General features: G+C 40.0%; 1 protein-coding gene across 14 annotated transcripts in view; it reads left to right on the forward strand.

Moving 5' to 3' along the window:
- Positions 1-6: 6 nt before the first annotated feature.
- The window catches only part of MARK3 (microtubule affinity regulating kinase 3), a 61598-nt gene continuing 41611 nt past the window's right edge, over positions 7-19993 (forward strand). For 11 of the 14 annotated variants that reach the window (XM_015630515.3, XM_015630519.3, XM_015630517.3 and 8 more), the window contains exons 1-4: positions 7-375; positions 8506-8544; positions 12884-13075; positions 18887-18940. In XM_015630515.3, the coding sequence (XP_015486001.1) occupies positions 325-375; positions 8506-8544; positions 12884-13075; positions 18887-18940 (336 nt within the window). In that variant the 5' untranslated portion in view covers positions 7-324. Of the gene's footprint in view, positions 376-8505; positions 8545-12883; positions 13076-18886; positions 18941-19993 lie in introns of those variants that run through there. The other 3 variants (XM_015630518.3, XM_015630527.3, XM_033515380.1) reach the window with 2 other exon arrangements.

Below are 19993 nucleotides of genomic sequence, written 5' to 3' on the forward strand. Positions count from 1 at the left end.
CCGCTCCCTCGCCGCCTCCCTTTCCCCTGCTCCATCCCTTCCCTCGGCTCCATCCTCTCCCCGCTGGATGAGGCGGCCCCCTCCCCGCTGCTGACCCCTGCGGACCCCGGCTGTAGGATGAGCCCGAAGGACTCGGAGGGGGCGAGGCCGCTCCGCTCCCCGAGGAGGATCTAGTGGGGGGGCACCGACGCGACGCCGCCCCCCGCCAGGCACCTCGTCCTTCATGGTGGCTCCCTGCGACCACCATCTCGGAGCAGACGCGCAGCCCGGGGCCCGTGTGTGTGTCTGTGCGCGCCGCCGCCGCGGCCGCCCGAGTGAGGGAAAATGTCCACTCGGACTCCATTGCCCACGGTGAACGAGCGCGACACCGAGAACGTGAGTACCGCGGCCGCGGGGGACCCGCCGCACCGCGCCGCGCCCGGCCCCGCCGCGGGGCCATCGCCCCGCGGGGCGCTGTCAGCAGCCGCCCGCCGCCTGCACGCTGCCCAAATTGCCGATTTATTCTGAATTGATTATTTTTTTAACCCCTCCATAGCACGGTTCGTCGGCTCCCTGGTGTTTGCGAGCATCCCTCCCAAACCCGGTGTCCCCTCTTTAATTCCTCCTGTAGTGTTTGAGTGTCGCAGGGTGGCGAGGATGGGTTTGGTTATGTCGGTAACGGGGATCCGCGGTGGGGAGGGGAGCTCTGGGGGGCTATTGCCTTCTCCTGATACGTAAACTTAGTGCTAAAGCACCCGAATAAACCTCTGGTAAACAGATGGGAATAATTCAGCTTGGCTAGGGGTGGGCTAGGTGACCTAGATAATAGGCCTCTTCCCTGCTTAATTTGCAGGGTTCTCGGTGGTAATGACGCTGTTAGGCTAGTCACCTGTTCAGATGACATTAAAAAGGTTTCTTTATTGGAATTACCCTTCGCGCAAGGGAGCCTGTTCCCTTCACACACACCGAATACCTCCTCTTCTTTTTTTTTTCCTTTTTTTTTTTTTCCTTTTTTTTTTTTTTTTTTTTTTACCTTGACAAAGCCAAGGTTTAGTAATTGACACTTTATTTACAGGATTAAATCAGTCACAAAGGTCGTATGCTAAAGGAATAAAGAACAACAACAAAAAAGTAGTCCTACCACATGAGCATATAGCAACAAACAAGGCTCTGTAGGAGACTCCCTTTCTGCAGATAGAAACTGTGTTTCTACTAAGTTAAAACTTACTTGATCCTGGTGTATCCTGTCTAACCATTTTTCTGCATGGGCTCTGTCATGTCCACAAATGATAAACAGAAGGGAGTTGTCACTCACTGTAGTCTAAAATGAGTTGATCGGTGAACTTTGTATTCAGCTTTTTGTAAAGGCTGTCTGATATTCTTTACAAGATAGATGCTAAGCTTGATGGAGGAGGCTTTTTTTATAATTTTTTTTTTATAATTTTTTTTTATTTTTTTGTAAGGGCTTCTTATGTTTAGGAGTGGCATAAAAGGTGGAAACTTTGGTTAAAGATCAGGAAAAGCTGTTGGATTGTTCCAGACCATAAATAGTCCTAGAAAAGTGATGGTAGCCCCATTGTTTAAAACAAGACCAGACAAAGCATTAGAAAACATGCTGCATGGAACAATTACTGCATTACTAGGGATTTAGATTTTATTGACATAATAGGCACTTCTAACTTCTGTGATCTTTATTTGTTTTAGCACTACATGCAACCTGCAGGCTAAGGGCTGTATTGAGCAAAAAGCCAACTAAGCATATTTGGTTGTAAAATCTCAATGAGCTTCCTGTCTTGTGGAAGAAAATAATTAAAATATTATGCGGCCCTTCCTATGCCATGGGGAGAGTTGAAGTTGAAACATACTCTACAAAATACTATGCAGAGTTTATTTGGATGATTGTTTTAGTTTATACCAAACCTGACTGGGATTGTCGAGCTCCATGCAAAGGTATGGAGGCCACATGGTAAATAATTTTAGAAAGTGTTCAGATCAGATTCCCCAATTAATTCAAACTCTACTGTGGATAACTTAACAGTGGAAAGACTTAATATGTGCTCAAGGAAGCATAATTATTCACAAGCTGTGTGTTCTAGCACTTGAAGTTAGATTTTTACATGTCTTCCACTTAAGGCACCTTGTTCTCACTTCAAAATATTGGTCTAACACTTCTGTTTAGTTATCTTCATAATTTGACATACATGGATTGTCTTGCTTGCAGATGAATTGCCTTAGGTTTAGAATAAGGCATATTTTTCAATTCCTGTATTCTGTGCTGGTGTCCACAGAAATACCTATAGGTAATGATACTGTCAGGGAGTGATTAATCCAAGTACTTGCCAGATCCAGTGAGCCAAGCCCCTCCCAGTACAATACCATATTCCTCAGGAAGCTCTCTGATGTTTTGGCCATCAGCTATCTAGAAATTTACCAAACTCTGTTCTGTTATGCCTTGCTTAAAAACTAAATTTAAATTTGATGTTTAATCTGTCTGAATTACCCCTACAGCTGTGAACACCAGGTCTCTTTTTTTAATACCAAATGCAGTAATTTTGATACTTCAGCTAACTGTTCTTTTACCTCAAAGCTGGGTGTGTTGTGTTGGCAGGTAAATTGAGCCTTGATTCATTCTCTTTCACACAAGAGAAGTCTAATTAGTTAATATTCAGAGGACTCTTTGAAGAGGCTTAGGAGGTGCCAAGGTGTTCAGCTAGCCTTTGGGCCATGGTTGTGGACCCCATTAATGCCTTCTCTCTGCTTGGAAGGTTACCACTGCTGACAAAGGCTTGGCTGGTGTTGAATCTGGTTAAAGTGTGCTGATCATAGCTATCCATGCCTATACTTGCACTTTTGAAAATGAAGTTAGCCTCCAGAATGACAGTGAGTATAAATTATCATTGTCTGTGCTTGCAGTTAACCACGTTCAGCGGTTGGCAGGTTGGAAGGTTGTTGAATAAAAAAGTGTAATTGCCAGTACTTGATTTTTATTCTTTTTCCTAAGGCTTCTTATCAAGACATGCTGAAGTGGAAATACTGTCACAGTGACTTTCCCCAAAAGCTACTCAGAGCTACCAAGCCTTTAGTGCCTTTGAGATTAAAGAATTTGGCTCCAAGTCACCTGGTTTTGAGAGGAAAGGCATCCCAGATGATCTCTGATCATAGGAACTTCACACTTGGACAGTTGGAAGCTGGCTGTTGGCCTGCGATGAGCTGGCTCCTCACTGCAGAGACAGAGCAGCTCCTCTCTGGCCATGTCTTGTGCAGCAGTGGCTGCCAGCTGCTTAGGGGACAGAAGTGCAGGACAGGATCACATCTTCTCGGTCTTTTTCAAATACATGTTCTGCATGTGAGAAAGAAAGCGGCAGAGACCTCCTTCATGCAAATCTGGGAGACAGGATACACACAGAAGAAGGACTTAAGATGACAGAAGAATGAGTAAACCTGTTTTACTAGTAATGAGAAGGAAGGGAGAGAAGATGGAGGAGAATGGAGTGTGGAAACACAGTGGAAAAGGAAGATAGAAGGTGGAAAACAAAAGATGAGAGGAGTCACAGAGTAATGTGCATATGGCAGGATGGAGGACAACCAGTGACAAAGAAATAGGAGCAGAAGGAGCAAAATTGTGAGGAGTAGGACAACTATTCATTAAAAAAAATGTTCAAAGAGTGGGAAGATGATAGCAAACTATAGATAGAAACAAGGAAATACAGGTGGTATGGAGGTTGGAGGATTACTTTTTTTAACAGCATGAAATAGAAAAGAAAAATCTTGTATTAAGGAGTTTAATTAAACCTCTGTGTTCATTGCACAGCTGTGGGGTTTTTTTGCAGGAAAAAAGGGTAACTATTTTGAATGTGTTGGTTCTGCAGGCCAATCTGAATTAAAAATTTACGTAATTTGAGGAAAAGCAAGACTAAAATATACTCTTATCTCCATGACTGTGCCTAATGTGAAAAATTTGCTATTGAAAAATGCCAGCATGATGGCAACTGTGCTTGCACAAAAGGATTCTGTGCAGCAGAAGTACCACCCCCTTTTTTTTTTATTTAAAAAGATTTAGTAAGAGCAGGGTTAGGTACAAAAACGTATTTTAAGATACTGGGAAAGTTAGTGCAGTATGCCTTGGTTTATTATCAATTAACTATGAAATGCATTAGAGCATTTGCAGACAATATGCAAGCTTGCATTGTTCTATATATTATTTATCAGTCTTCTCCTATTACAGATAGATCTGTAATTGGAATGCTTTCTTCCGTAGCATGAAATCCTGTGGGCTTTTTTAAAGAAGGGACCAAGGAGGGAAGGGTTCCTGTGGCCAAGAGTTCTGATAGATTTTCTTCTACCAGCACCATCTACATTATTCCATATTTTTCACCAGTTGTAGTAAATGTTCTGGTTTGAATTAAACGGGGTGAAGGTGGCAAAATAACTAGAAATAAAAAACATTTTAAGAATTCACCTGGGATTTTTTTAGTGCCAAAATTCCCTAGAGCAGAAAAAGATGCTGATGCCGACAGGCCTGGTACTGTGTACTCAGAAAATACCTGGTGAGGCTGCATGATATTGCAAGTCACCAGCTGCTAGTATCTTCACATTTTTACAGTGAGACATTAATTCTTAGCTGTGCTGAACTGCCTGTGCTGTGGTGGTTAATCTGTTGGTTTCAGTCAGTTCACACTGATGGGAGGCTGCTGGGGGCATCAGCCTCGGGTGCCTCTTCCCACCCGCGGTTTGTGCCAGAACTAATTAACATGGGGCTGTGTGACGAGTCTGGTCAGCTCTGATCCAACTGGTACATACCCTTAAGAAAGGTGGGGTTATCCCCATTCTGTGGCTGCAAACAGAACATCCAGTTCAGGTGGGGAAGGTTAGAAATGCTTCCTGGTGTTTTTATTTTGGTTTAAATTAAGCCAGTCACAGCACAGCACCCTGGTGCTAGGGTGAGTTGAGTTGTGCCACAACTACAAACAGATACATATCTACAACAGTGTAATTTGGGATGTTGTGTTCTTGGAAATAACCTTTTTTTTTGCCCCCTTTTTACATTATTTCAGTCACTCAGAAAAAGTAGGTTGCAGGACCTTACTCCAGAAAATGTATGTAGTTAGGCTTAATTCATTAACACCACCAAATGTGACTTATGTTGTGGCCTTAGAGGTAGCAGTCTGAAAAACAGAACACAACTACAGGAAATTGGGGGAAAAAAATGAGAGGAAATACAATATTTAGTACACTGAACTTAATAGACTTCTTCCTAGCTTTTGTTACCCACTCACCTGGTATGCTTACCTGCTCAGTTCTCCATCTTAGTTCTAGCCAAAAGATATATTCATGTTGATGTAAGCGGACAGTTCCTGTTGACAACATGTCTCAGGTGACTCAAGTCAAAGGAATTCAAAGAGTGAAGGCATTTGTCTCTCCTGATCTCCATTTCATATGATATATAAGTAGCATGTTGCCTGCAACTTCCTCTCCTCAGTTGAATAATGTTGCCTTATGGGTGTCAGCCAGATCAAAACTGGAGGTCACTTTTTTTTTTAGGCTCATGGCATATCAGGGTTGGCTCTGCTATGCTAGGAGATCATCTGCCACTAAAATTCTTTAGAACATATGATAAATAGGTGCATACTGCTCTTAAAATATAAACCTGAAAGATCCTGAGTACACCTGTGATAAGGATGAAACCCTTGGGTTAAGCAGAATTCTTGCCCCAAGAAGCAGGAAGTTGCTGAGCTCAAGATGTATATATATATATACATATAAACAGAAATTGACTTTCAAATAAAATTTGTTCCTGCAGGGTTAAAGCCTAAGCAAAGTTTTCTATCTGCAAGCTCCATGTGGTTTTTGAAAACCAACTGTGAGGTGGTTGGGTTTTTTTCTTTTTTGTTTAGCATGTAATTACTGACAGTGATGATTCTGGAAACAACTTAGTTGGCAGTATTGTTGATGAAGAATAGAATATGGTTGGCTTTTTAGCTATTATTCCCCAGGCTGATGTCAATAAATATCCATTTTAATCAGCAGTAAAGGAATTTTGGCTGGAAAGATATGATGAATGTCAGATCTTGATAATGTGAAGCAACAAAAGAGCTTTTAAAGAGCTTTTCTAACTGGCACCAGACTTATCTTTTTGATTATATAAGCAGGATTTCTTCACTGTTGTGTTGTTCAGTGCTAATCATGGAATTACAAGATCACTCTCTTTCATATGCTGTATAGACCATGAACCGAATACTGCCAAACACATTGCAGAGGCTGTAGTGGTTTTACACGGGAGGACTCTTGAGCCAGACCCTGTATGTCTGTGGGGGGAGCATCCTCCCTTTGCTGAGGACTCTTAGTGCTTTGCTGTCAGCACATCCCCACTCTGGTCTTCAGGGCAGTGCTGCACTTGTCACTAGCAATTCCCACTGCAATTCCCACTGCTGGTCAGTAGCCAGAATTAAGAGTGTGCATGTGTTGCTTTGGGTAGCAGTGTTCCCTCTGCCAGGTGAAAGTGTCCTGTGTCCCTGCTGCCCACCTCCATCAAGCTGCTGAGTGTAGGGCATTGCATTGCTGTGCTCACTTTGAGCCGGATCTGCCGTGTCATGACCGTTACTCCTGTTTTTTTTCTTTTATTTTGCCTTCCCCGCTGAGGTGTGGAGGAATTAGGAATGTGTGTCAGAGGTATAGCTTCCATGTGCTAAAGGCTGTTTACTCTTCAGGTTTCCCCTTTAATCCAGTGGTTTGACAGATCTGACCTAATTAAAATAGCCACTCGTTTTCATGAATGTCATACCAGTACATGAATGAACACTATGACGGGCTGAGAACTGCGCAGTGAAATCTTTCCCTTTTGACAACAGAAGCATCCCAATTAGTGTTTTATCTCCTTTAACATCTATATTATATTTCTAGAAGGTCTGCTTATCTCCCTTGAATTCTGCCTCGTTCAGTTGTTCCACTCGATCACAACATCCATGATGGATGGGCCGTAGCCCACATCAGTGAATAAATTCTCTCATGGGTTGATAATTTCAGTCAGTGCCACATTAGGTGCATAGCATTTTTCTTCGGAGGAGACCCTTTAAAATTTTGAGTTGGAAGCCATGACTGTTTACCATTAAGAGAGATTATGGAGCAAGCTAGTCTAAAAACTGCCTTTTAATTATATATGTTGGAAGCAAATAATTGGTTATGCAAGCATCAACATATGCATACTTGGTCTGACAGAATCCACCTCACTTCATATCCTGATTTGTGCCTTGGTCACTGGTAGGAGGGAAGTAAAATCAGGACAAGTACAGGACATCTTCTCGTGGTGCATTCCTGTTTAATAATCTAGGAAAATATTATAATACTTTATAATACATGATGATTTAGGGAATCCCAGGGTAGTAGCTGGTATATAAACAATTGTGGTTGAGTGTTTGCTGTGACACCCTTTGGTGGCTGCCAGAAACATAAGTCTCTGTTTTGACTTTCCAGTAGAATTCCTTTGTCAGCAGTTGCAGGATGCCCTGCTGTGCTATTTCAGGGATATCTGTGCTCAGTAAGATGCTACCTCTGTGCATATCCTTAGGGCTACCTTTTTGCACTTACACTGAGTAGTACTAAGCAGTCTGTGGGTTCTTAAAGATGTTAATGAGAACAGGAAATAAAATACAACATGTTGTTGGGAAGGGCTGCAGTGAAAATTTCTCTTTGCATGTTTGATTTTAAATATTTCTGAGATTTTTTTTTTAAAAAATAAACTATGATATGGTTCCTGTTAAGTTCTTCTGTAAATGAGAGTGCTAGTGGAAAGTGCAGAGCCAGAAATTACTATGTATTTATATATTGTGTGCCCAGGTTAAGGTAAAGATGCAATTTAGTGTCTCAAATATTTGTGTTCTGGAATACTTACATTATTAGCATTATGAGGTATAGGCTTTAAGTACAGTTTTTTCTTACTACAATTAAAAAATCTGAATGAAATGAGGCTGTCATGATGGTTACTCGTCTGACAGCTTTCCAAGAAATTCTATAATATTACTTTGTAGTATTTCAGGTAGAGGTGAGGTAACAGTTAAAGTAATAAACATGCCTAGTGACTTCAATAAGATTAAATTTTATTTGTTCATTTTTGCTGATGATAAGCTTGTTCTCACTATTTAATTAAATAAATACTTTTAAGAATTTGATGCCATTTGTTCTCCCCCCTGTTTCAGAAAGAGTTTCCTATTTACTGTAATCAAACATGGATTTTTGCTGGTCTTGGACATTCTGATTTCTTACTGTTTTTCAGCTCTTCAAATGGACATCAGGTTCTGTTTCTTTCAGGTTTTTCCTCAACTTCTGGCACCTTAAGCAGTTCAAGAACTTTGATACTAGTCATCCCCTGCCCTGGGTGTTTCTAATCTGAAACCATACAGATACTGGATAAAACTAACATCTACCAAAAATATTTCAGTTGTTGACACCTTCATACTTCATTTGCTTTTTACTTTTTTTCCTTTTCTTTTTTTCTTTCTCTTCATGCTAATCATTATCTGGCTATGAAAGGATGTCGGCTCATCATTGGGGGAAGGCTTTTGCGAAAAGGTGGGTTTTGTGTTGTGTTCCAAATATAGTTGGTCTTGAGTTCAGTCCCTCCCTTGCAATAAGCTCTCTCACAAATAAAGATGCTTTACTTCATTTCCTTCTGGGTTGAGTAATAGTAGGGTGGGGCTGAGGGGAGGAGGAGAATGCTTTGTTTTGGGGTTTTTTTAATGACAAAGGTTGTCCTGCTAGCTTGAAAATGGATGGTGCAAAAAAAAGAAAAATATTTAAAGTGTTTAGAAGATTTTTAAATGCAACCTGCTGCATGCCAAGATATGGAAGAAAGTGCTTTATTGTCGTGAGTGGATTTCAGGAGATTTTTCTTTTAAAAGAGGCGGTGACTGGCAAACCTGAATTTGCACAAAGTACCCAATCTCCTTGCCTCAGTTTCCCTCTACAGTGTAATGGTCTTGCTTTACATGAAGACAGATATTATGGGAATCACTCAGCCATGGTGAGTTCATTAGAAAGTGTTATTCTTACACAGAAAGCACCTCCAGGAAATACAACTCACCTACCACAATGTATGGAAACTTACTACAAATAAACACATGCTGATTTTAAATCTTATGTTTTTAAGACAAACACCATATCTTCTTGAAACCTTATAAATGTAGACCTGGAAAAGAAGCCTGAAATTGAACAGTTTTGGGGAGGGGTCAGTGTAATGAGGGAGACAAAATCTGTGGATTTGAGAAAAAAGACAAATGATCGGCATCTCAGCCTGGAGAGCAGAGGGTGCTATTGCCGTTTCTCTGGGCTGAGATTGGCACTCATCTGTTTGCTGAGGAAACTGCCCTGGGATGTACTTGGGCACAGCCAGATGCTATACAAGCCAGTGCATGATTTGAGCTTTTATTGGACCACCTATATTTTGCTTTTTGCCTACACCATCTAGCTTTCCATCTGCCTATCACAGCTTCTTGAAAATGACTAGGTTGGGAGAAACACTTTCACTCAGTTTTGAGTTTATGCTCTTCATTTCCATATGCAAAAGAAAATCCATGTTGAAATGGACAATCTGTTTTCTGTGGTTTTTAGAAAGCTTGTTGTCTGTTCAGTATAATAATGTAACTGACAGAGGAAGGACTTGCTGATAGATTTATTTATGTAAAGTGGAATATAGTCCAAATTAGATATGGTTGCCAATGGCTAGATTTCTACAGAATGAAACATGGCTTTGAGCAAATCAGTTGGAGAGAACTGAACTGCTTAGGAACTCACAGCTTGATACTGAAAACGCGCAACTGAAAAAGGTCATATTCTTGAAAAGAAATAATCTGGGTTGGGGTGGAAATGCAAACCCCCATACAAGGAGATTGTATTCAGTTTATCAACCCTAGTCCAGATGAGTTTGCAGCTTTTAATTCTGTCCTTTAAATGCAAAGCTAGGAAGCATGAAAAGATGATGGGACACAAGAAGTCGTTTCTCAAGAGGACAGTGAAGCTCTCAAGGCACTAACTGAGTGGTTTACTGTGTGGAATAGAGTTAGTATAACAAATCTTTCTTTTACCTGACAGTGCTTATGTGAAGTAGAGTATGAGTTAGATCTATTTTGACTAACCTGTTCTCTGGCTTGGGAATACATCATACCTGATGCCCACATCTCAGCTGCTTGTTAGGATAGCTCAGAACTAACAGTGTTTTAGTTCAAGCACAAGGCAGCACAACTATTGTGTTTTCAGAGTCAGCTGCATGGTTCAAAAACTGTTGAATTCAAGTTGTTGAATCTGTCTGCTGGAGAGCCTAAGCTAACAAGCCCTGCTGGGAGGCAGTCTGGCTCCTGCTGAAGCCAGCTTGTGCTGAGTGCCCAGGTGTGGAAGGGCTGTAGTTTAAATAGTTCTGATACACTTATTTTTCTGAGGAAAGTTATCAACTCAGTGAAGTGCAGTGTAAGTAGTACAGTTATATTCCTAGTATGCTGTACTTGAACTGAAATGAACCTTCCTCTAACATATCCAAGAAATATCCCCATGGCCCTGTACAGAACATCCTGGTCCCTGATCACCAGGGGTAGCAATGTAGGAGGATGTTAGCATCTAGCATCAGCAGTTGCTGCTTTTTTCTAGCTGGTCTGAATAATTTGACACTAAAACGTACAAAAGGAGCTGACAGAGAGGTTCTCTGCATTGTGTGTTGCAAGGTTTGTTAGAAGTCAAAGTTTAGGGAAATAGAGAAGATTGGCATTACTATGCCAGTACACAGAGGCGTGGCTAAGATGAACAATCAGCACCAGCCTGACATTCAGGACATGCAAAATACTGAAATTGTTAAATAGGATTTCACTGGCTTTAGTACATTAGTAGTTCCTTCAGTTGTTGACTGCTTGTCCTTCCTCACCTTGAGAATTAGTGATGGATAAACACTTACCCAGTTGTTGTAGGTCTTAAGATATTATTGAGAACACTGAATTATTATCAAGCCTTGAATTTTTACTGGATATTGTTACGGATGTGCTTCTTGTTCTTGTACCAGTTATTAGTAGTTTGGAAAAACACATGTATACTTGCTCCTGAAAACTGATAAAATTGCTAGACTATGAAATAGGGCAGGATGGGCCATTCATCAGGAACACTTGATATCCTGCATGAAAGGAAACTTTACATTTCAGTTCAGCCAAACGTGATCATACATGTAAGGATTCAGGAAGGAGAAGCAGTAAATCAGGGTTGACATTGGGTGGTCAGATACAGATGGTCTTCTGCAAAGAGGGTTAGTTCTGCCCCTGTGAAATCAGTGGGGTGTTGAACAGAAGATGCACCCTCTGTGTTTAGTCCTGCTGCACCTACTCTTGGTATGGTAGGTCCACGTCTACCATGAGCCTCACAAAAAGATGTTGGAAAAATAGAGGAGGGTTCTCAACAGAAGTACAGGAAATGTTTCCTTGTCTTTAGTCATTCGTACAGCAGCCTGTTTGGGGAGTTCAATATACATATCACTTACTAAAGTGAAAGGGTATTGTGATCAGAGAAATTAAGTACCACTATGGGAAGTGCAAATCTTGTGGCAGTGCAGTAGCCAGTCAGTAAGGAGAAGCTAAAGCCAGATTGGTACTAAAACATTATGTGTTTTTTTAAAATAGTAACCATTGAAACAATTTTCCAGGAGTTGCCATAGACTCCTATCAGTAGCATTTCTTACATGAAATGAATGTGGTTTTAAAAATAATTTGATCACAGCTGTTTCTGTGAAATTAACAAATCAAGGAACCTAAGATGTGAGAGTATATGGTCACAAGGTTACATCAGGCAAGTGAAACTTGCCAAGCCTCATGCAAGCATGGATTTGTTCATTTGTGCCTGTACCGTGGTTGTTAGCTCTTGAGATATGATCTCATCCTCACACTACAGTGATTTTCAGACTGAATGTTGCTGTATGCCAGTTTCTTGGTTGTCCCCAATGGGTTTCAGCAAGAGGAGTAGTAGTAGAAGAGCAAGATCTGGGGTTTCTGGGATGACTATGAAGTTAATGTGTAATCTTTGGTGGAGTGAGATATTTGCTCCACATTTGGGGGTCCCTAAACATTTCTAACTAATTAGTGTGGTTGGTGTAAGGACCTCAACCATGATTTAAAAACATAAGAAGGCACCTGCACTTTCGTAAACAGGCTGTCAGGAAATTAAAAAATACTTTAACCTTAACCATGTGATCTAATGAGTAAAGACTGTTAGAGATAATATATGACCATTCCTTTTTAATTAGTAGCTGTTCAGGGAAATGAAAATGAAAGGAACTTGAAAGATTGCAGACAGTGTCTCAGATCTCTGTAACTGGCTTTCAGCCTATCAATATTCAGGGTTTCAGTATAATAGGTAAGATTTCTTCCCTTCTTCTTCAGGTCATCCTGGGTATTTTCAGTCATACAGATCTGTAGGAACACAAGTTTAGTACCACAGGAAAGACTAAAACCCTTTTATTATTTTATTAGTATAAGTTGTCCATTAAGTTTAACAGTTTGTGCTTTTGGAAAATCTGTATTTGTGTTTCCTTTCCAAAGGCTTCTCTGCACTAGTTATGCACAGTAATGCAAATAGGAAATAATATCAAACACATCCATATTTCCTATCTGCTCTGGCAGTCCATGTAAGTTACTTTAAAATGCTCAGCTGTTGCTGCAGCGCAGGTGATGTTCACTGTCTTAACGAGGTGATGAGGTGATGTGAACTGGGCACCACTTTATTGCCCATATCAGAACAAAGTTCAATGTAAACATGAAGTTTCAGTTGGATCCTTTGTTTTTCTTCAAAGGCATCGCTGATGTTTTTGAATGTTGTATGCTTCTCATCTTTGATGTGTTTTGTCCTTATTCCTCAGCCTTACCCGTGTATGTTTTTGTTGCAGCACACGTCCCATGGAGACGGACGGCAGGAAGTTTCCTCTCGAACTGGGCGCTCTGGAGCTCGCTGCAGGAACTCCATAGCCTCCTGTGCCGATGAGCAGCCGCATATTGGAAATTACAGACTCCTTAAAACCATTGGAAAGGGGAATTTTGCAAAAGTGAAACTGGCAAGGCACATCCTAACTGGCAGAGAGGTAAAGTGGTATGGGTGTAAACAGCAGTGAGTTGCTGTAGGTGTGAAGGTTCTCTTTGAATAGCATCATCTAAGTCAGTGAACATCGAGCAGGTTTTCTAGAGATATTGCTACCAATGTAAAAGCAGAAATTGAAAACTGTTTTTTTTTAGTAATCATTACAAAATAATTTCTCTTGGAAATGGTTTCTTAAATTTGTATTTTTGACAAGTCTCTGTCCAGCTGAAATATGTTAAAATTTGCTACTAATATTCTTGGATAAATCCTCCATTTTCAAAAAGCAGATCAATGTACAGCAATTAAATAAGCTTCTTGGAAAGACTGGCTCTTAGTGTCTCTATACTGCTGGGCTGTTACTGGAGGTGAAGTTAGTCATGAGAACTAAATGTTGTCTTAATTATGTTCCAAGTACCCCAAATGCAGTATTTTCTTGCCAAAGCAATATATCTCCCAGGAATCCTAGGGTGGATCATCCCAGGATGTCTGCACTGCTGGGCAGCTTTGGGAAGATGCTTCAGTTTGTTCAGAGATAGTCTGTGTGCCAGTGACAGTGTGCTCAATGTGTGTAGTATAGACGAGCTTTCTCTTGTTTCTCTTCTTGGAGTCAAACTCAGCTCCATATTTAGTTTCTGCATGCCATTGCAATGTAATTAATCACTTGCACTGATTTGGTTATAATTGTGGTTCTGATTTGGTGAGCTATAGTCCTGTCTGCTTGTTACAAGAAGGTGTTTCTTGGTGCTGTTTTATTAAAAACAGCTCTGAAGTACTGAAAGAGGGAGAAGGACCTTACTGACCTTTTCTTGCTAAACCTGTCTAATGAAGTAAATGTTTGCTGATACCAGCAAGGACTTTTACAGAAGCTGTGTTGCTGACTGCAGTACTTTAGGGGAATTTCTCTTTTCTGAGCTAATACAGAGTTCAGTAGCAGGAACAGAGGCAAGAAGAGAGGGGAGACATCGTTTTGCAAGAGCTGTTGAGATGTTTTTTGTTTTTTTTTTTTTTTTTGGCTGGCAGTTCCCATTGTCTTCTGATGTCAGTTTTCTTATTTGTAGAGAAAGATTTTGGCTTATTCCTTTGCACTTAAGTTCCCTTCTCCTTTTACTGGTACTTAAGATGGGATATGCAAGTACTTGGTCAGTATTTCTCTGCTATTATTATAGGTATAGAACTTGGAGATAGATATGTGTCACACTTTGCAAAAAGTGAAGTACATTTTCATTTACTTGCAGATAACTGTGTTGACCTCTGGTTCATTATTTCTGTTTGAAATTTCAACAAAGAAAGCAGACAGTGTAAAATTTTTTGGCTACATTTGGAAAGGTTTGGGTACTAAGTTTCTTCCACTGTCATAGAATTGATGTAGTTCAATCAATTCAGAGCATATATACTTTCTGGGTTGTAACCATTGGAATGAGAGTCATTCCTTAAAAGGGAAAAATTAAGTGAATTTTATAGGAATATCTTCAAGATATTTAAAACTTCTTTTTCTTAAGAGGGAGATGAGTAGAATTTCTCTTCTTGCTAGATAAACTGTACAATGTTGATAATTTTTGATGTCTGTGACCAGAATTGTTTCCAATATTTTGGATAGCAATTTTCCCAATGTCATTACTTCACCCTTGCCCTTACAGAAGTATTTATCTGATCAATCTTCAGATTGTGCTAGCCTTTCTCCTGGCTGTTAAATTGATGTGTTTTGCTTGTGATCAGCAGCAGCACCAACCTTGTATGCTGAATCTGTTTCATTGCTAACTCATCTCCAAGGTTCTTTAAATTGGTTTTCCATTGTATTTGATGGTGCCTCTTAACTCCTGCAGCAGACTTAATCATTATGGTTTGATATCCTGTGCCAAGGCTGCTGATACAGATATTAAACAAGATTGGTCCCAAAATCTTGTCCTTGAAAAACTCTTACTCATTTATTTCCAACCTAATATCTCTTTATCCATTTTTTTAGGAAAAATAAAAAAACAACTCTGTGCACTTTTCAGCTTATCTAGTTGAAAAATTTCCATGCAGCCTCCTAGACGAGGCTTTTCAATAGTCCAGGTAGTCATATCTTGTGTATTTCCATAGGGTACAGTTAACTGTAGGAAAATGTGTTGCATTTAAACCTTCTGTTTCCTTGGTTTTTCCCTGCCAATTTCAAGTTCAAGAATTTTGTAATGAATTGGGGAAAAAAAATTGTCTGCTCATTTCTAAACCCTGCTCTGCTGTCCTGTTATTGGTACATGCTAGGAAGCTGTGCTGCAAGAATGCTTTTTTTTCCTTTCTCCTTTAAAAACCTGCATCTCATAAGAATTCCAGGGTCATATTCTCAGCCTGGCCTCAGCCAGATGGCACTTAGCTTTCTAAATTTGTGATTTCCTGCTTTACACACTTGCTCCTGCTGCCTGTCCTGTCTTTGTTCCTGTTCTTTTTTCCATCTTATATACCAAAACGTAAACTAAATGCTTAGTTTTGGGAGTTACACTTAAATGAATTTTCATCTCTGCTGTGTTCTTGCTATATTTGAACCCCACTAATCTTTTCCTTGTTATCAGTGTTTCTGTTCTGAATGTCCTTTTAAGTGGCCATGTCAGTTTTACTTTAGGGCAATTCCATCTTTATATCTCTGTGCTCAGGAGCTTCCAAATCCTGAAGTAGATCAGCACTTTCCTGTCACTTCCTGGGAGGAGGATATGTTTGTTTAAACATTCTTTTAGGGTAGTTGCTCATCTCCTTGCATCTGGAGTCCTTCCCTGGGAATTTTCCTGTTGCTTGAGATGAAGATTTCATGTTTCCAACTGGAGTAAGTTCTGGGAGTCTTTTTGAATTCCATCTTTAGTGTGTCTGCAGGATGCATGATGAGAGCCCATCTTCAAATTACAGAAAGGAAGAAATATTTAGCCCTTCAGGGGATGATGAGAACATCAGCCTAACTTGTGGGGGTTGAACTGTCTTGCAAAGAGTATGTGGCCAGAGATCAGCTTCACTGCATTAGAGCTGGTGCTTGGACACACCATCCTTCTTGATCCTCTGCCTAGGAGTGTTACTTGTAGGCTGTCTGCCCTTTTGAAACTACAAGTCTTCATTGACAATCTGCTTTTCTTAATTCTTTGACTGCAATTCATTTATTTTCTGTTGCAGTTTCATCAAAGGATGTTTCCTCTGTCAAGTTTTCCATACTTACCAAAATGAATCTAAAAGATAATACTACTGTCTGCTATTACTGAGGTGGCCAAAATTATTATGGACCCTTCTGTTCCTTAAAGATGTTAACAGTTAGTTAACAGTCAGTTAATAGCCAGGGAGCTGAAGTTTCCCAGTGAGGCTGAATTCTTTCAGAATCCAAGTCGGACTCCAAGGAATCTATTGTCATCTTCTTTCTGTTCTTCTAATGGAAAAAGTAAAATTTAAGAGGGAGAAAACATTCTGAATAGTAGCTGTTTGGGCAATTTGCTCAATGTCTCAACTTCTGATTTCTTTAACTCTCTTATTCAAATCACGTAGGAGGAATTTGTAAGACTCGTTGTTGTGAATGGTGAAAGCAAACTCAGTTTTAATTCCATTAATGATTTCACACAGAATATCGTGGCAGTGGTGTAATAGTGTAGGTTGGACTTGCATTTTTCCAGCACTGGCCCTAGCTCACAGTATATGAAACCATTCCAAATGCACTTTACGTAAAGAGAGTAAAGTTTCTGCTTTGAAAGGCGATTTAATATTTTATTAACTGTACTTAGAAAATTTAACTTTCTCAGGCTTGTCAGAACTATTCCTGAGGGCAGGCTGCCTTTGACTGTGATTTGAAGACCTTATCAAGGCACCTGGAGTTGTTTCCTGTTCTGATGATGGGTTCAAGCTCTCACAGACCATGTTAACACATTGTACTCTCAGTGTTAATGTGGATAGGAATTCTCTAAATTCATCCTGCCTTTAAAGCTATAATTAGTGCACTGAACAAGCCTGAGAGTCTGTCTTTTGGAAAATTGCGGTCTGTACCTTCCCTGTATCTGCAGGGCTGAATTTGTTTGACAGTGTCAGAGACCTTTCTGGTCACCTGGCAACAAGTGCATGCTGAGGTGAGCTGGTTTTGCAGTAACATGGTACCTTAAGGCTTGGTGGGTTGAAAAAGTTTACATCTTTTAAAGATTGTCCAAAATGGTACAGCCCAGAACACAAATGCAACCTTTTCTGAGTGTGATGCGCTTACCAAGTGAACAGCTGTGGGTAGTCTTGGGGCACCACTTTCAAATAACATTATCTGCTGTTGACAAAAACAGTGGTCACTACATCCAGCATGGAATTATAAGAGATTGCAGGAAGTAAACAACTTTGAACTATTGTCACAAAGTTAACAACAGGCATAAAGGTAGAGATAAAAATCTTTCTTGGTTTCAGTACACAGCTGCTAATATAAAATACCTATTGCTTAATGTTTTTCACTCTTGTTTGTATTTTTGAAGAGATTTCTCAAGGTTTTGCAATGGAATTTTGCCTCAGGAAATAGTGATCCTTAATTTCAGTAGCTTGCCTTAGAAGAAAACACTCCTCAAAGTAAAAGCATTCCTAGATGGCTTCTCAGTCATGTCTCATCGTATCTTGCATCTAGAAGAGCTCAAAATAAGTCTTGAATATCAGGTTCAGAAAACACCATATCCATTATGTAATTCTGTGAGGCACCCAAGCATTGAACAGTGTTGCCCTCTTACCCTCTCCATCGTGACAATCCATCCCCACGATTTTGCACTTGAATGTAAGGATATAAATTGGCTTTGATGTAAGATATTATTTATTCCATATGTCGCCAACCCCAGGTTAATGAGGTGACAAAGATAGCACAAAGTGATGCAGGGAAATGGGAGCTGTGGCATGGGAAGCAGCAGCATCTACTGTTTGAGCCAAAAATTGGAGTTGAAAGCCTTTGCTTTGCACCAGTGAGGTATTATAATCAGCTGGTTGCAGCATCTTGCCTCTTTGGGAGGCACAATCTCCTTCTGCAGAGCTTCTTCTGGTATGTTTAGTCTCTAATTTAGGAAGGAGAAAAGCCAATTGGCGTGTAATTCTAGAAAGATTCTCATTTCTTGTTCTACCTCATCCAGTATCCAAATTGCATTGCACTGAGGTTTCTGTTGCCTATTCATTGCTTCAAATCTTCAGGTTCTGGCTAGTTAGGACGGTACAGAATTTCTCTTTTCCTTATTATGTGAAATTTTTATTTTGTTCTTTAATATTTCTGTGCAGCATTTACTGAAAAGAGGAGAACAAGTAAAGGAATGCACTTACCCAAAGTGTTGTACTATGGCCAACATGTTTTTGTTGATTCCCAAGTGATACTTTTTTTAATACCCGTTGGGGGGAGCAAATTGACACAAATATTTAGTGAATTTCCAAAGATGAGCTTACTTCTTGCCAAATTTGTGTGGAAATGCTTTCAATATGCTCTGAAATCTCTGCTTTTAGAAACTGCCAATGCCCAGTCACTACTGTGTAATCTGTTGTGTAATTATACTTTGTAAATATTATCTGTAGGAACACTGCTCTCTATTGGGGCACTGTCTTCTGCTGGAGCTTCCACTGTCATGAGTGTGATGGTCTTAATGTCAAGTCAAAGTCTCAGCAAGCTTCTCATCTTAATATCCTTAAAATACCAGGGTTTTTCCACTCTTGCTTCTAGTTTAAATACAAATACATAATTTGTAGGAGGAACTTAAGGGTTTTTTTTGTGTAATTTTCATGTTTTCCATTTCTGTTACTGGATTTGAGCATGTTGTAATAATGTGATATTGTTCCTATGGAAAATACTGATCATGAACTCTTCCTTTAGGTTGCCATAAAAATAATTGACAAAACACAGCTGAACCCAACTAGTCTACAAAAGGTATGTTTTTACATTTAATCTTTCAACTGTATAATAACTTGTTCACTTCCCCACCTCCTTCCATTAACCCTGAATGCCTGTGCTGGAGAATCCGAAGCATTGCATACCTTTGCACACATCTGACTACTGTATTTAATAACTGGTTTTGTAACAGATATTTTTGACAACCCTGCAGTTGTTCAAGCTGAACTCGTACAGAGCTGTAAACTGAGAAAACAGTGGTATTTGCCACTTCCTTTGTCTCCCAAGCAGCGCTGACTCTGTAGAGAGGACATCTGTGGTTTGGAGATGCCCCCATGTCTCCTTTGTGCCAGTCCCTTTGTTAAACTTAGAAATGCAAAACTTAGGTTCTGTCCTCTTAAACTGGCCTTGAAAATACTGCCTGTGGACTGAAGGCCAGGCAGGATCTGTGCCTTTCATGTAGTTTGCAGCAGGAGAAGTGATGCAGTTGTATGAAACAAATTGGGGCATGGCTATTCTGGTTTCTTCCCTCTAGCTCTGAATGTTTAATGTGCTGTTACAGTTGTATTGCCTTATCTTTTTAGTACAGAGTGATAAACCCTGCTCTTTCATTAGGCAGCCCAGTCTGTTTGGGAATCCATGCAGGAAGTACATTTAAATGTTACTTTTACTTGGGACTTCTCTAACTATGTCCTTTTAAGTGCTTCAGTCAAAGGATTTTTGTTTACTTTTGAGTACTTTTATAAAAACCCCCTTGAAATATTTCTGTTTGAACAAGAGAATACATAAAATTTACCAGCAAACAAAATGGAAGAGAGTAACTAGAGTGAACTGGAGAATATACACATTCGTATTTTATGCAAATACTAAAAAGATCTTGTGACTAGATTTTTTATCAAGATTAATGGTGCAAAAGTAAATTGGAAAAATACACAATTATTATATACATTTTATGGTTTTGTTGAGAGGCAAAGAATAACCTATAGGAGAAAGGCTCTGTCATCCCAGCAGGTAGCAGCTTTGTATGACTCTGTAAACAAGGTAAAAGCAGATAATCTGGCTCCAGTATTCTCAGTTTAGTCCCTGAGGTTA

Source organism: Parus major, chromosome 5 (assembly GCF_001522545.3).
Source record: "Parus major isolate Abel chromosome 5, Parus_major1.1, whole genome shotgun sequence".
In the NCBI taxonomy this organism is placed as follows: domain Eukaryota; kingdom Metazoa; phylum Chordata; class Aves; order Passeriformes; family Paridae; genus Parus; species Parus major.